Raw genomic sequence first — 14,415 nt, 5'->3', positions numbered from 1 at the left:
CTTCTGGACATTTCATTTAAATGGAATCATAAAATATATGGTCTTTTGTGACTGGCTTCTTTCACTTTGCATAATGTTTTCATTATGTTGTAGAATGTATCAGTACTTCATTCCTTTTTATTGCCGAATAATATTCCTTTTATGGCTGTATTAAATTTGATATATCCATAATCAGTTGATGGACTTCTTGGCTTGTGTGAATAACTGTGCTACAAACACTTGTGTACATGTTTTTGTACGGACGTTCATTTCTTTAGTAATGGAATTTTGGCGTCATAGGCTAACTCTATGTTTAATATTTTGAGGAACTGTCAAGCTATTTTCCATCAGCAATATATGTGGATTCTAATTTCTCCACATCCTCACCAATACTTAGTATTTATTGTCCATATTTTTGATTATAACCATCGTATTGATGTGAAGTGATATCTCACTGTACTTTTGATTTGTGTTTTCCTGATGACTTATGATCTTGAGTATCTTTTCGTGTGCCTATTGCCCATTTATATGTCTCTGATGGAGAAAATGTCTATTCAAATGTGGTGTCCATATTTTAATTGGGGTATTGTTTTTTTTATTATTGAGTTATAAGTGTTCTTTGTATATTCTGGATACATGTCCCTTATCAGATACATGATTTGCAAATATTTTCTCCCATTCTGTAGGTTGTCATTTCACTTTTTTTTTTTTAAAGATTTTATTTATTTATTTGACAGAGAAAGAGAGCGAGAGAGGGAACACAAGCAAGGGGAGTGTGAGAGGGAGAAGCAGGCTTCTGGCCGAGCAGGGAGCCCCATGGGGGGCTCGATCCCAGGAACCTGGGATCATGACCTGAGCCGAAGGCAGATGCTTAACGGCTGAGCAGACGCTTAATGGCTGAGCCCCATCATTTCACTTTCTTAATGCTATCATTTGTACAAAATTTTTAATTTTGGTGTAGTTCGTTTATCTATTTTTTTTTTGTTGCTTGTGCTTTTGATGTAGTATCTAATAAACCATTGCTTAATCTAAAGTCATCAATATTTTCTGCTATGTGTCCTTCTAAAAATTTAAAATTTTAGTTTTTACATTTAGGTCTATAATCTATTTTGAGCAAATTTTTATATGTGGTGAGGATGTGTTTTAACTTATTTCTTTTGCATATGGATATCCACTTGTCCCAGTACTGTTTGTTGAAAAACTATTCTTTTTCCATTGAACTTTCTCAGCACTCTTGTTGAAAACCAGTTGACTGAGGGTTTATCTATATCTTAATATTATCTTCTGAGATCCATGAACATGGGATGCCTTTTTGTTTATTTAGATCTTTTAAAATTTCTTTCAGCAGTGTTTTATAGTTTTCATTATATAGTCTTATGCTTCTTTTGTAATGTCCTGTTTTTATAATATTTGATTATATTGATCTACCAAATTATTTTAATAGTGTGCTGAACCAGCCTAGGATTTTATTGTACTCACATCGTTTTTACCTGTAATACTTTTTTTTTTCGTTGTTGATTGTGTGTTTTATAGGAACCTGACTCTGAGGAATCTTCATCTATTATGATAGATAAGAAAGGGAGAGAAAATTTGATTTGGGGAGACCAGCAGGATCTCCTTTCTGAAGACAGGGACAAACCTTTCAACAAAGTTCAGGTAAAGCAGAGTGAAAGGAGATAGTATAATAGAAATTAAACTAAGTGTGATTTGGACTGGGGATGCCATATTGTTGTACTAGTTTGGGATTATAGATTTAGGTTCTGTTAAGTCGAGCAAAGATTATAATTTCTCATTTTATTCTAGTAATTTGTTTGACTACCATATCTTTATTTATTTTTCATTTATTTTTATTTTTGTAAAGATTTTATTTATTTCTTTGACAGAGGGAGAGAGAGCAAGCACAAGCAGGGGGAGTGGCAGAGGGAGAGGGAGAAGTAGGCTCCCCACTGAGCAGGGAGCCTGATGCGGGCCTCGATCCCAGGACCCTGGGATCATGACCTGAGCTGAAGGTAGATGTTTAACCCACTGAGCCACCCTGGCGCCCCTGACTACCATATCTTTTTGAGATTATTTTAGGAATCTTGTGGAAAACCTAGAGTGTTGCTACTACCTGGCATTCTATATTTGATGTTTATGTTCACTTTTAGAAAGTACAGTTCAAAAATCCATTATTTGCTGTGATGAAAGAGGAAGAGGAATTAGATCTTCAAGGCCTTCAGAATATTCTTCCAGAAGCCCAGAATTATCTTCCAGAAGCCCAAGGTGATTTGATAGAAGTCCAGAGTGTTGAGCTAGAAGCTGAGAGTGTTGAGCCAGAAGCCGAGAGTGTTGAGCCAAGGTTCAATACCCCAGCTATTGAGCTGGAAAGCCAAGCTGTTGAGCCCGAAGCCCAGGCCACTGAGCCTAAAGCCCAGGCTGTTAAGATAAAAACTCAGGGTATTATGCCAGAAGCCCAGATTGTTGAACTAGAAGATGGGAGTATTGTGTCTGAAGTCCAGGATTTGCTACCCAAAGCACAGTGTGTTCTTCTCAAAGACCAGAATATTCTACCCAGATGTCAGGACCAGGACTTTCTACTTAAAGACCAGGATTTTCCACCCAAAGACCAGAATATTCTACCCGAATGTCAGGACCAGCATTTTCTACCCAGAGACCAGCATGTTCTCCCTGAAGACCAGAATATGCAATCCAAATTTCAAGACCGGGATTTTCTACCGAAAGACCATCATCAGCGTTTTCTACCCAGAGATCAGGTAAAATAGAGTGGAAAGGAGATATAACAAGAAGAAATAGCTACTTAAATTTTGGAGTGGGATTTGCAAGGTCTAAATTGTAGCTGATTTGGAGAGTCATAGTGTTGGAAAAAATAGTTTCTTCATTAATTCCTCAAAAGTCTGGCATTCTCATTAGATGTTAAAGTATTATCAGCAGCACATTACCCCTTACTGGACAATTTACTTTTTTTTTTTTAAACTTTATTAGTAAAAATATTTCTGACAGCCATTATCTGCTTTGACAGCTGAAAGATAGAAAAAGGAGTGGCCCACAAGTGTGCAACAGTATCATTTACTACTCAGGTTCCAAGGCCAGCCCTCCACTAGAGATCAATTAGGCCGAAAATAAGAAAGAGATCAACAGGAAGTAAATTACATAGGGTTGTAACTGGGCTTATGTGGAATAGAATATAGTGTTTTCTTTTATTTCATATCATGTTCAGTTATACTCTGACCTCAGTTAATGCCAGAATTCTCACCACAGCCTAAAGTATTGGTTAACCTGTCTTTCTTAACTGAACAGTTGGTATTTTGTGTTTGTTCTTTCTTTAGGAAGCAAATTTGAAGCAGCCAGCATCAATTTTGATAGGCCCAAGAGGGAGACAGGTGTTTCCTCTGGATGTCCATCAGGATCTCCTACCCAGGCATCAAGATCAGACGTCCACCAGGGACAAGGTAGAACAGAAAAAGGAGAGACACCAGCAGAAACTGAATTGTTCAGGGTTTAGTTTGGAACTTGCAAAGGTTGTTCTCAGCTAGACTTCGGAAATGACGAAAAGTATGGCTTTCTGTTTTATTCCACATTTCACATTATCTTGAGTTAAAAAAATTACTGTAAGGCTCTCAATAAAGCCTATAGTATTATTACTATCATATTATTCCTACTGGACAATTTACAATTAGTGTTTTTGTTTTCTTTTAGAAAGTACGCTTCAAGGAGTCATATTCTGATATGTCAAGTGAGAAAGGGAGAGAAGACTCTTCTCTGGCAGGTTATCAGTATCTGCCTCCTAAACTCCAGGACCAGACCTTCATCAGAGATCAGGTAGAGCAGAATAGAAAGGAGATGAACGGGAGATAAAGTAACTGGACTTTATATATTCCCAGTAATCGGTAACGTGAAGTATAAAGACAGGTACAAAATTCCCTGGCCTGATGAACTGTATCAGTCAAACAGTTCTGTCATTTAGAAGGTTGCTAAATCACATTCATATTCTTTTTTTTTTTTTTTTAAAGATTTTATTTATTTATTCGACAGAGACAGAGACAGCCAGCGAGAGAAGGAACACAAGCAGGGGGAGTGGGAGAGGAAGAAGCAGGCTCATAGCGGAGGAGCCTGATGTGGGGCTCGATCTCATAACACCGGGATCACGCCCTGAGCCGAAGGCAGACGCTTAACCGCTGTGCCACCCAGGCGCCCCCACATTCATATTCTTATTGTAGAATCAAACTGTTTTAGTTTACTAAGATTATGCTACAACTTCTGCTGAAGCCCACAGTATTAGCCACAAACACACTGTCCCTGCATGAACAGTGTAGGAAGATGTGCCAGATCCTAAATTATTTAACATATGGGGAGTTGGTCAGACTACTCTGTCACAGATTAGGATTAAAAAATTAGGTCTACAGAGTTGAGCTCAAAGTGTTACATCCTTAAAAAAAATAGCATAAAATAAAAGTAGTATATCCTTGTTCAAGTTAAAATGTATCAGCATATCCTCACCTGGTACCATTTCCCTGGAGTTCTCATTGAAACCTACAATATTATGATTAGCGTGTTGCCCTGGTCAGACAGTTTGCTTTTTATTTTTATTCCTTTAGAACATGTTTCTCAAGCAACTGCCATCTTATATGAGAGCAGAAGGAATGAGCGATGAATTGCCTCTGGAGTATCATCAGTATGTTGAACCTAAAACCCAGAATAGAGCTTCCCCTAGGGAACAGGCAGAGCAGAATACAGGCCGAAGACTCTCCTTCCTAAAAGAGTAACAGAGATGAAATTACTTAGGATTTGGGTTGGAGCTTACCAAGCTAGTTCACATGTAGGCTACATAGAGTTAAAGCTTCTAGAGTGAGGCTAAGAGCATTACATTTGCAGTTATTTCAAAGTGTGCCAGACCTCAGGTCTGTCCAGGTGAGAAAGCATATCTCTGTCATTTGGGCTGACCGAGAGACAGGGTTTGTATGATAGTGATTGGTTAACAGTAGAGCGTTCTGCATAAACTCACATCCTGGAGCATATTTGACTTTCTTCATTTAGTTTTATAAATACAAGGGCTTCTCCTCTTGGCCAGCTGAAGCAGTACACCAAAAGCAGACATTCTGCTTTACCAGTGTGCAAACGAGTTATGAAGAAGGGTAAAACAAGCTGTTTGCCGCCTTAGAACTGCCTGAACTTTACCATTGCTAGTGTTTGTGCATGGAGTTATTGGGGACATCTAGTAGGAGTACTTTTGGAAATGACACCAGCTTGTTTCCTGGCTGTACTTTGGGAAAATGCTAGCAACATTATAAAAATATTACTTTGTTGCCTTACTTCTTCCAAACATGTTATTGAATGCAAAAAGAAAAAGAAAAAAGAAGTACCAGAATAATCTGGGATTTGCTTTAAAATAGTCCAGGAAAATGTGGGAAAAGAGACAGATGGAAAAAAATGTTGCTAATTATTGAAGTTGGGGGCTGGGTATCTTGGGATCCATTATACTATTTTCATTCCTACTTTGATTTATATTTGGGAATTTTGTGTTAACACATGCAGGCACGCATGCACACCAACTCTGTTGGGTTATCCTCCCCTAGTATCATTATTTTAAAGTTGTCACTGATGTCATTAGTCATTAGTTGTCACTAATCATTTCTGCTTAGACTGTTTTGTATTTTGTTGTTCCTTTAGAGCAAGTATATCAAGCAACCCTCATCTTGTGAGAAATGGGAGATCGAAAGAATGGCTTCTGGAGTGCCATCGGTATGTTTCACCCAGTGTTTAAGATCGTGCCTCTCTGGGGAATAAGTAGAGCAGAATACAGTGAGGAATAAGTAGCAGAGAATAAATTGCTTAGGTTTCGGCTCAAGTTTAACAGGGAAATATAGTAACTACTTAGGGGTTTAGTGTTAAGATTAGTAAATAGTGAGCAGAGCTATCCTGTCTTCTAGTTCTGCGATGTATCATACCATTCTGACCTGTTGAAACTGCTTCAGGCCTCTTCACTGAGGCTTTTACCATTGCCCTGGCATGATGCTTCTGCTTTGACAGCTGATGTTCAATGTTTACCTTGTCTTTTAGCACAGGAACTATGGGCAGGCCTTACATAATGTGACAGTTGAGAGATGGAGAAAGGAGTTATTTCCGGAGTGCCACGAATATGTTTTACATGATATGCAGGATCCAGGTTCAGCTGGAGAGCAGGTAGATCAGAGTGCAGTAAAAAGTAAACAGCAGAAAATAAATCAGAGTTTGATCTGGGCTTGCCAGAGCTATGCTTCCAACAACAGTGCTGCTGCTGCTGCTTCTGGTAGTGTTCTCTCTTACTAATACTATTGATAATATGAGTAACAGCTTGCATTTGTTAAGCACTTTCCATAACCAAACTAGTTCTAGAACTTTGTATCCATTGTCTCATTTCTCATTCTCACAATAATCTGGGGAGATAGATACTATGATTATCCTTGTTTTATAGATGAAGAGATTTATGATGGCTTTGTGGATACAGTGAAGATGCGTAATAGTGGCAAGGAGTGTCATGTCTACTTTGATGCCGTTATGTATCAGACTAATCTAAGAGACTTGTAGAGAGTATGTCAGGGCTATCACTGCAGCCTACAGTATTTTTACTAGCATTATGTCACTGCTCACATACTTTGGTGACTGCTTTCATATTTTTTTTAGAGCTTATACTTCAGGCAGCAGCCATCTGTTGGGACAGCTGAAAGATGGCAAGAGAATTTGCTTCTGGATGACCATCAGCATCTGCCAGCCAAGCCCCAGAGAGAGGCTTCCAGCAGAAGACAGGTAGAGTGTGAGTAATGGAATTTAGGTAGGACTGTAGGCACCTACAGAGCTGGAAGTGGGAAGGCTGAGCACAAAACAGATTCTTGTTTTATTCCATAGTGTGTAAAACTTATCCTGACCTAAGATTACTTTAGTTCTCTCACTGAAGCCTAGGGTATGGGAAAAACTATATTTTATATGTGTGCTCTTTTATAAGAGGTGCATTTCTTTTCTTTTTTTTTTAAAGATTTTATTTATTTACTTGACAGAGATAGAGACAGCCAGCGAGAGAGGGAACACAAGCAGGGGGAGTGGGAGAGGAAGAAGCAGGCTCATAGCAGAAGAGCCTGATGTGGGGCTCGATCCCACAATGCCGGGATCACGCACTGAGCCGAAGGCAGATGCTTAACCGCTGTGCCACCCAGGCGCCCCATAAGAGGTGTATTTCTGATGGCCACTGTCTTTTATGGCATGCGAGGGGAAGAAATGAGTGGTTTCTCAGGGAGAGGGGTCAGGACGATCTTCCACCCAATGGCCAGGCCTAGATCTCCATCAGTAAACTGGTAGAGCATGAGATGGGATCACCAAGAAATAAACTGTTCAGAGTGTAGGCTGGAGCTTATTAGGGTTATATTGCCTAAGCTTCGATGTACTGAGTTAAGATCTATAGTTTTTCAAGAAAAGGTTACAATAATTTGGCCTCCAAAGATTCCTTCATGGGTTAACTGAAGTCTAGTTTATTCCCACTAGAACTTATCACTGTCTAGATAATTTCTATCTTGTGATTTTTATGTTATTTTAACAACAGAGCCTTCAGGCAACCAGTATTGTTAGGATATATAAAAGAGATAAAGAGACATTTCCTCTTGGCCCTTTTAAGAGAGCAGAAGAAAAGGAGCATAAAGACAGAAAGTAGGATTTGGGCTGAGGTTTTCAGGACCACACTGTAGCTCTTTTGTAATTTTTAGTTTGTCTCTATGAGGTTGGCCTAAAGGGACGCTGTCATGTTTTATTCTACGTTGTCACTTACATATCCTGAAGTATGCTGGGCTCTTTCCTACCTCAGGTCTGTTGCATATGTTTTCTCCTTTACCTGGATATCCTTCTCTGTTTTTCTTCACAAAGCTGGTCCCTTCTCATCCTTCAGGTTTCAGCTTAAATGTTACCTCCTTGGAAAAGACTGTCCTGACCACCTTATCAAAAATAGGTCTCCTCTCTTCTGTTTTCTCTATTCTTGCATTCTTTTTCCTTCTCAGTACACAAAACAATTCGTAATAATTTACTTATTTAACATGTTTTCCACTGGTCTGTAAGCTTTGTGAGGAGAGGTCCCATACCTGATGTGTTTACCAGCATATGGACAGCCTGTCTAGTACAGTGCCTGGTACCTGATAGTCTCTTGCTAAATATGTTTTGAATTAGTCAAGCAATCAAACATTTACTGAACACCTTGTTAGGTGTTAGCCATTGTTTAGGTGCAAAATATCAAAGATACAGTTGTGAATCAGACACAGAACTCAAATTTCAGACAGTCTAAAGAAGAGAGACTGACGCATAAGCAGATAATTATGAAGCAACATAATTAATGGTAGAGGGTGCATAAGGCATTAACTGAGCACAGAAGAGGCAGAGCTAACTGTTTGATGGAGGGTGCTGTCTTGGTTGTCAGAACCTCTTCTTCTTATCCTTCTGCCATACAAGCCCTGGTCCCCTGGATCAGTCCTTTCTCCTTTTAGGCTCCTGAAATAATCCAGCCTTATTGGAAAAAACACTTTAATAGTGTAGATTTAGGTCACAGTCATACTTAGGGTTTATAGTCACAGCTGCTTAGTCCCCCGTGCTGCTTAGGATTTTTCTTGCTTGCCCTTTGTCAGCTCCCTCTCCTGTGGCCCACACTAATAATAGTAAACCTTAAATACTTTGTAAAGTTCTTGCTACATCCCCATACTCTCACACTTTCATGAAGAAAAGAGAAGCCATCGTGCAATAACTCCCTCAGCCATTTGTTTTTTTGGCATTCTTACCTATTCCTACTATGTCAGAAGAAGAGTTATCTGTCTTTGGACCGTATTCTGGATTCTCTTGCCGTCCTTTCTTCTGGGTCCAGTTTTGAATATTATATTGTGAGACTCTGGCTTCTATTGAAATCCTCTGAAACATGTTGCATCTTTTGTTTATTTGTTCTAACAGGCCATCAACCTGGTTAAGTTTATAAGTTCTTTCTCACCTTCTGTGAACAGTGGCTTGAACGTTAATTCAATTTTCAAAGCCTTCATTATACTCTTTTAGGTCCATTCCATGCATGCACAACTCAGGGGTGATTTTGGGATATATGTCAATTCATACACAGATTTAAGGAATCCACTTTTCTAGCTCATTCCTTCTAAGGATACCCAACCCCTACACTCTCCAGATACCACAGGCCACATTTCCTGGAATCTTTAGTTAGAATCAGTGAGACAGACAGGTCCATAGTGAGCTTACTCCTTGCCCAGTGTTGAAAGTCTGGTTTTTCTTACTTTTTTTGAAAGCAGAAAATGTTTTCATTTTTATTGTAGCAAAAGTAAACACAAATAAAAAGAAAAAATAACCCAAAATTCCAGGAATAACTACCATCGGTCTCTGCTATGTATCATTTTCAGATTTTATCTATAACAAATAAATAATTTTTAAAATAATGAGGTATACAGTCAATTCTCGTTATTCACAGTAGTTATATAAAGTTGCCACAAACTTTGAGTTGGTGAATACTAAACCATTGTTCCTAGGGGAGATACAGAGTTAAGTTTTTGTGAGCCTCTGATCACAATGTTTTGGTCACTGTTCTATACGTGACTGTTTTATGTGAATTTCTGTTTAAAGACACCTTATTTAATACATAATGTTGATTTATTAACATGGACTCAGAGCCAGTAACACTATAGCTTATTCCTGAATGAGCTTATCACATACGTGTATTTTCTCCATAAGGCACATCAAGCCTTCTTATGCTTAGGAATACTAGATAGTATTTCACAGCACTGTGCTTGGGAGCCATTTTATTTTATTTTATTCTGTTTTTTATTTATTTAAAAAAGATTATTTTCGAGAGAGAGAGAGTAAGAGAGCGAGCCAGGGAAAGGGCAGAGGGAGAGGGAGAGGAATTTTCAAGCAGACTCCCCCTGAGCTCAGAGCCCGACGAGATCTGGGGCTCGATCCCAGGACCCTGAGATCATGACCTGAGCCAAAATCAAGAGTTAGACGCTCAACCGACTGAGCCACCCAGGTGCTCTGGGAGCCATTTTAAATAGTGAAATCACCAATAAAAAGCACAAAAATGCAAAAACTGTGGCACTAAATAGACCTTGAAAAGAATACTTGTTTACAGTTTGAAGGCTGAAACAAAAAGAGCAGAGCATCACTCAGCTGGCAACATGCATATCTGGTGACTCAAATTTGTCACAGTTCTACGCATGTCTGCAAAGGTCCATAAAAGCATCACAAGTGTTAATTTTGGGATTACAAATAAATTTCTGTGAATAGGCAAATTCACAGATAAGGAGTATGGAATATTGAGGATTGACTGTAATTTATATACTGTAATATAATTAACTTATTTAAAGTATACAGTGCAGTGTTTATTCAAAGGGTTGTGTAAAGTTTGCCACAATAAATTTTAGAACATTTTCGTCATACCACAAAAGTCCTTACCCGTTAGCTGCCAATTCCTTTTTCCTCCACACCACCCCCCCCAATCCTAGGCAACGAGTAACCAATTTCTCTGTCTATAGATTTGCCTGTTCTGGACATTTCATATAAATGGGAATCATGGAATATGTGGCCTTTTGTGACTGGCTTTTTTCATTTAGCATAATGTCTTCAAAGTTTGTTGACCTTGTAGTGTATAGCAGTGCTTTATTCGTATCATTAAATAACATTCCATTTTATGCATATAGCACATTTATCCATTCATCAGTTGATGGACGTTTGGATCATTTCTACTTCTTGGCTATTATGAATAATGTTGCTATGAATATTTGCATACAAGTTTTTCTCTGGATATGTGTTTTCATTTCTCTTGAGTATACCAAGGAGTGGAATTGCTGGGAATATGGTGACTCTATACTTAATCTTTTGAGGAACTGCCAAACTGTTTTCCAAAGCGGCCACATATCTTTCATTCCTTCCAATAGTGTCTGAGGGTTCTAATTTCTTCACATCCTCACTAGCACTAAATGTCTTTTTAATTATAGCTATATTAATGGGTGTGAAGTGGTATCTCATTGTGGTTTTGATTTATATTTTCCTGATGGTTAATGGTAAGCATCTTTTCATGTGCTCATTGGCTATTTGTATTCTTTGGAAAACTGCTTATTAGAATATCTGCCCAATTTGTAATTGAGTTATTTGTCTTTTGATTATTGAGTTTGCAAATTCTTTTTTTTTTTTTTTTTTTAAGATTTTCTTTATTTATTCGACAGAGATAGAGACAGCCAGCGAGAGAGGGAACACAAGCAGGGGGAATGGGAGAGGAAGAAGCAGGCTCATAGCAGAAGAGCCTGATGTGGGGCTCGATCCCAGATCGCCGGGATCACGCCCTGAGCTGAAGGCAGACGCCCAACCGCTGTACCACCCAGGCGCCCCTGAGTTTGCGAATTCTTAATATAGTCTTCATAAAAGTCCCTTATTAGTTACATGATTTACAAATGTTTTCTCTCATTTTGTAGACTGTCTTTTTGTTTTCTTGATGGTTTCCTTTGTACCACAAAAGTTTTTAGCTTTGAAGAAGTCTAAGGTAGTTATTTTTTCTTTTGTGGATTGTGCTTTTGGTGTCATATCTAAGAAACCACCAGAAGGGGGAATGAAGCATGAGAGACTATGGACTATGAGAAACAAACTGAGGGCTTCAGAGGGGAGGGGGGTGGGGGAATGGGATAGACTGGTGATGGGTAGTAAGGAGGGCACGTATTGCATGGTGCACTGGGTGTTATATGCAACTAATGAATCATCGAACTTTACATCAGAAACCAGGGATGTACTGTATGGTGACTAACATAATATAATAAAAAAACATTAAAAAAAAAAAAGAAACCACCTATCCCAGGATCATGAAGATTCACTCTTACGTGTTCCTCTAAGAATTTTATATCTCTTGCATTTAGGTCTGTGATCCATTTTGAGTTAATTTTTATATGTGGTATTAAGGTAGGAATCAAACTTCATTCTTTTGCATGTGGATATCCAGTGGTCCTAACATCATTTGTTGAAATGACTCTTCTTACCCATTGAGCATTCTTGCCAAAAATCAGTTGATTGTAAATATAATGGTTTGTTTCTGAACTGTCAGTTCTGTTCCATCGATCTATAAGCCTATTCTTTTTTTTTAAGTCTGTTCTTTTTTTAATAATATTTTTTTATTATGTTAGTCACCATACAGTACATCCCTAGTTTTTGATGTAAAGTTCCATGATTCATTACTTGTGTATAACACCCAGTGCACCATGCAATACGTGCCCTCCTTTAAGTCTGTTCTTATGCCAGTACCACACTATCTTGATTACTGTAGCTTTGTAATAAGTTTGGAAATTGAGAAGAGTGATTCCTCCAACTATGTTCTTCTGTTTCAAAACCATCTTAGCTGTTCTGGGTCCCTTGCATTTGAATTGAATGATCACCCTGTCAACTTCTACAAAGAAGTCATCTGAAATTTTGATGGAGGTTGCATTAAATCTGTTGATCAATTTGGAGAGTACTGCCATCTTATCAATTAAGTCTTCCAATCCATGAAATGGAGATGTCTTTTCATTCATTTAGACCTTCTTTAATTTCTTCCAACAAAGTTTTGTAGGTTTCAGAGGATAAAATTTACACTTTGTTAATTTTAAGTAATTTTTATGGTATTTTAAATGGATTTTTCCATTAATTTCATTTTCAGACTGTTCATTACAAGTATAAAGAAATACAATTGATTTTTGTATACTGATCTTATATCCTGCAACTTTGCTAAAAGATATGTAACTTTTAAGCTAGAAAAAAGTAATACTAAGCTTTCATTCTAAAAGTTAGAGATCGTAATTTGACCCATAACAAAGTAGGTATATCAAGGTATGTCATAAGGCTTTTCTAGTAATATGGGGGGAAATTAGCTCCAGTTTCCTTCCTTCCATGTCAGTTGATGTTATGATATTTTTGGGTTCTTATTTGGGCTCACACCCACCAAAAGAGTTGTATAAATTGAAAATGATTACAGATTTGAGATAATAAGGGATCTGGCTTTATATCCTGGATTCAGTCCTAAGCATACTCAGAGTGATTTCAAGTGACCACTTTGGAACTTCCATTCTGAACATTTTGATTTATTAATTCATCCGTGTTTTTGACTTGAGTCATTTTCTTTGGTTTATTATTTTTTGTTTAGTTTATTCCTTCTGAATCTGCTTCTTTTGTTCTTTTTAAGTTTATTTTATTTTATTGATTTTTTATTTGTTTGTTTTTATCCAGTTGAGGTTAAGGCTGCAGGAGAAAAGAAACAATAGATGAAAATATCAAAAGCACATACAGGGCTAGCTTTTGGCAATTTTGTCCCTTTTGTGACTGGACTTCTAACAGGTTTATGATGCTTATCAATCAAGATTGAACACTGAATTCCAAACTCCACTGATGCTTCAGTCTGGAGTAGATCAGGAAGAAGACAAAAAAGAGGTATGTAATGATAATTGCTTTTGGACAACAGTGTTTCTACTATAATAGCGTATGTGAAATTGGGAACGATTTACTGTGTTCTTACACAGTAAGAGCCAATACTACAAATTCCATGGATAAAGGCAGAGAAGTTACTTGAGTCATTATAATGTGTTGAACTTTTCTCCCAAGCTTCTAAGATTTAGGATACCTTGATGGGAAATCAGAGATCTGATCCTGGTGAATTTTTCCCATTAGTGGGTATTTGTCACAATAACTTAAAGGAAGGGTTTTAACTTAGGACTTCTTTTTTTCCCTTCTCAATCTCAAGTTGGTTTAAACCAACAGTTTTTAACATTGCCCATGTGCCAGAATCAGATGTAGGGCTTTTTTCAAAATACAAATGCCTGGACCCAAACAGATATACTGATCAGTATATGAAAAGGTAGGTTTGGGGCATCTGTGTTTTTAAAAAAGCGCCACTGATGCTTGTGATGGCCTCAATATTAAGGACCAGCTATTAGAATTTTAATAATTTTTACCGAAAGGACATAAGCTACTCAAAGGGCAAAAACATGTCTATGTGTACACTAGTGCCCTTTAAGGAGCTTATATAAATAAATAATTCTTTAAGGAGAATATATAAACCCAGAGACTATGTAACCCACAGGGCAATAGCACTTGCTTTTATTATACTTGTTCCCTTTTTGCGAGGGGAGAGGGGGACAGAGGGAGAAGGAGAGAGAGAATCCCAAGCAGGCTCATGCCCAGCATGAGCCCAACATGGCCCTCGATCTTACAACCCTGAGATCATGACGTGAGCTGAAATTGAGTTGGACGCTTAACCGCCTGAGCCACTCAGGCGCCCCTATACTTGTTCCCTTTGAAAGTATGGTGCTCAGATATTCCTCAGTCCTTGTTCCCTCTTTCTTACCATATGAGGCTAGGGTTAGAGTATACTTTTGTGATGTGGTTTTAATTTTGAAAATTTAAAGTGACTATTGTTCTTTTATA

At 38.0% G+C, this 14,415-nt stretch overlaps 1 protein-coding gene across 10 annotated transcripts in view; it reads left to right on the top strand.

The window, feature by feature from the left end:
- The window catches only part of CCDC15 (coiled-coil domain containing 15), a 71,360-nt gene that overhangs the window by 16,288 nt on the left and 40,657 nt on the right, over positions 1-14,415 (top strand). For 7 of the 10 annotated variants that reach the window (XM_087868322.1, XM_087868321.1, XM_087868323.1 and 4 more), the window contains 7 exons: positions 1,513-1,635; positions 2,127-2,732; positions 3,306-3,428; positions 3,676-3,798; positions 5,647-5,718; positions 6,640-6,762; positions 13,330-13,422. In XM_087868322.1, the coding sequence (XP_087724448.1) occupies positions 1,513-1,635; positions 2,127-2,732; positions 3,306-3,428; positions 3,676-3,798; positions 5,647-5,718; positions 6,640-6,762; positions 13,330-13,422 (1,263 nt within the window). Of the gene's footprint in view, positions 1-1,512; positions 1,636-2,126; positions 2,733-3,305; positions 3,429-3,675; positions 3,799-5,646; positions 5,719-6,036; positions 6,160-6,639; positions 6,763-13,329; positions 13,423-14,415 lie in introns of all 10 variants that reach the window. The other 3 variants (XM_087868328.1, XM_087868324.1, XM_045798048.2) reach the window with 3 other exon arrangements.

This window comes from Ursus americanus, chromosome 16 (genome assembly GCF_024610735.1).
Source record: "Ursus americanus isolate L20-20 chromosome 16, mUrsAme1.1.p, whole genome shotgun sequence".
Lineage (NCBI taxonomy): Eukaryota > Metazoa > Chordata > Mammalia > Carnivora > Ursidae > Ursus > Ursus americanus.
This window is presented reverse-complemented; position numbering and strand designations above follow the sequence as displayed.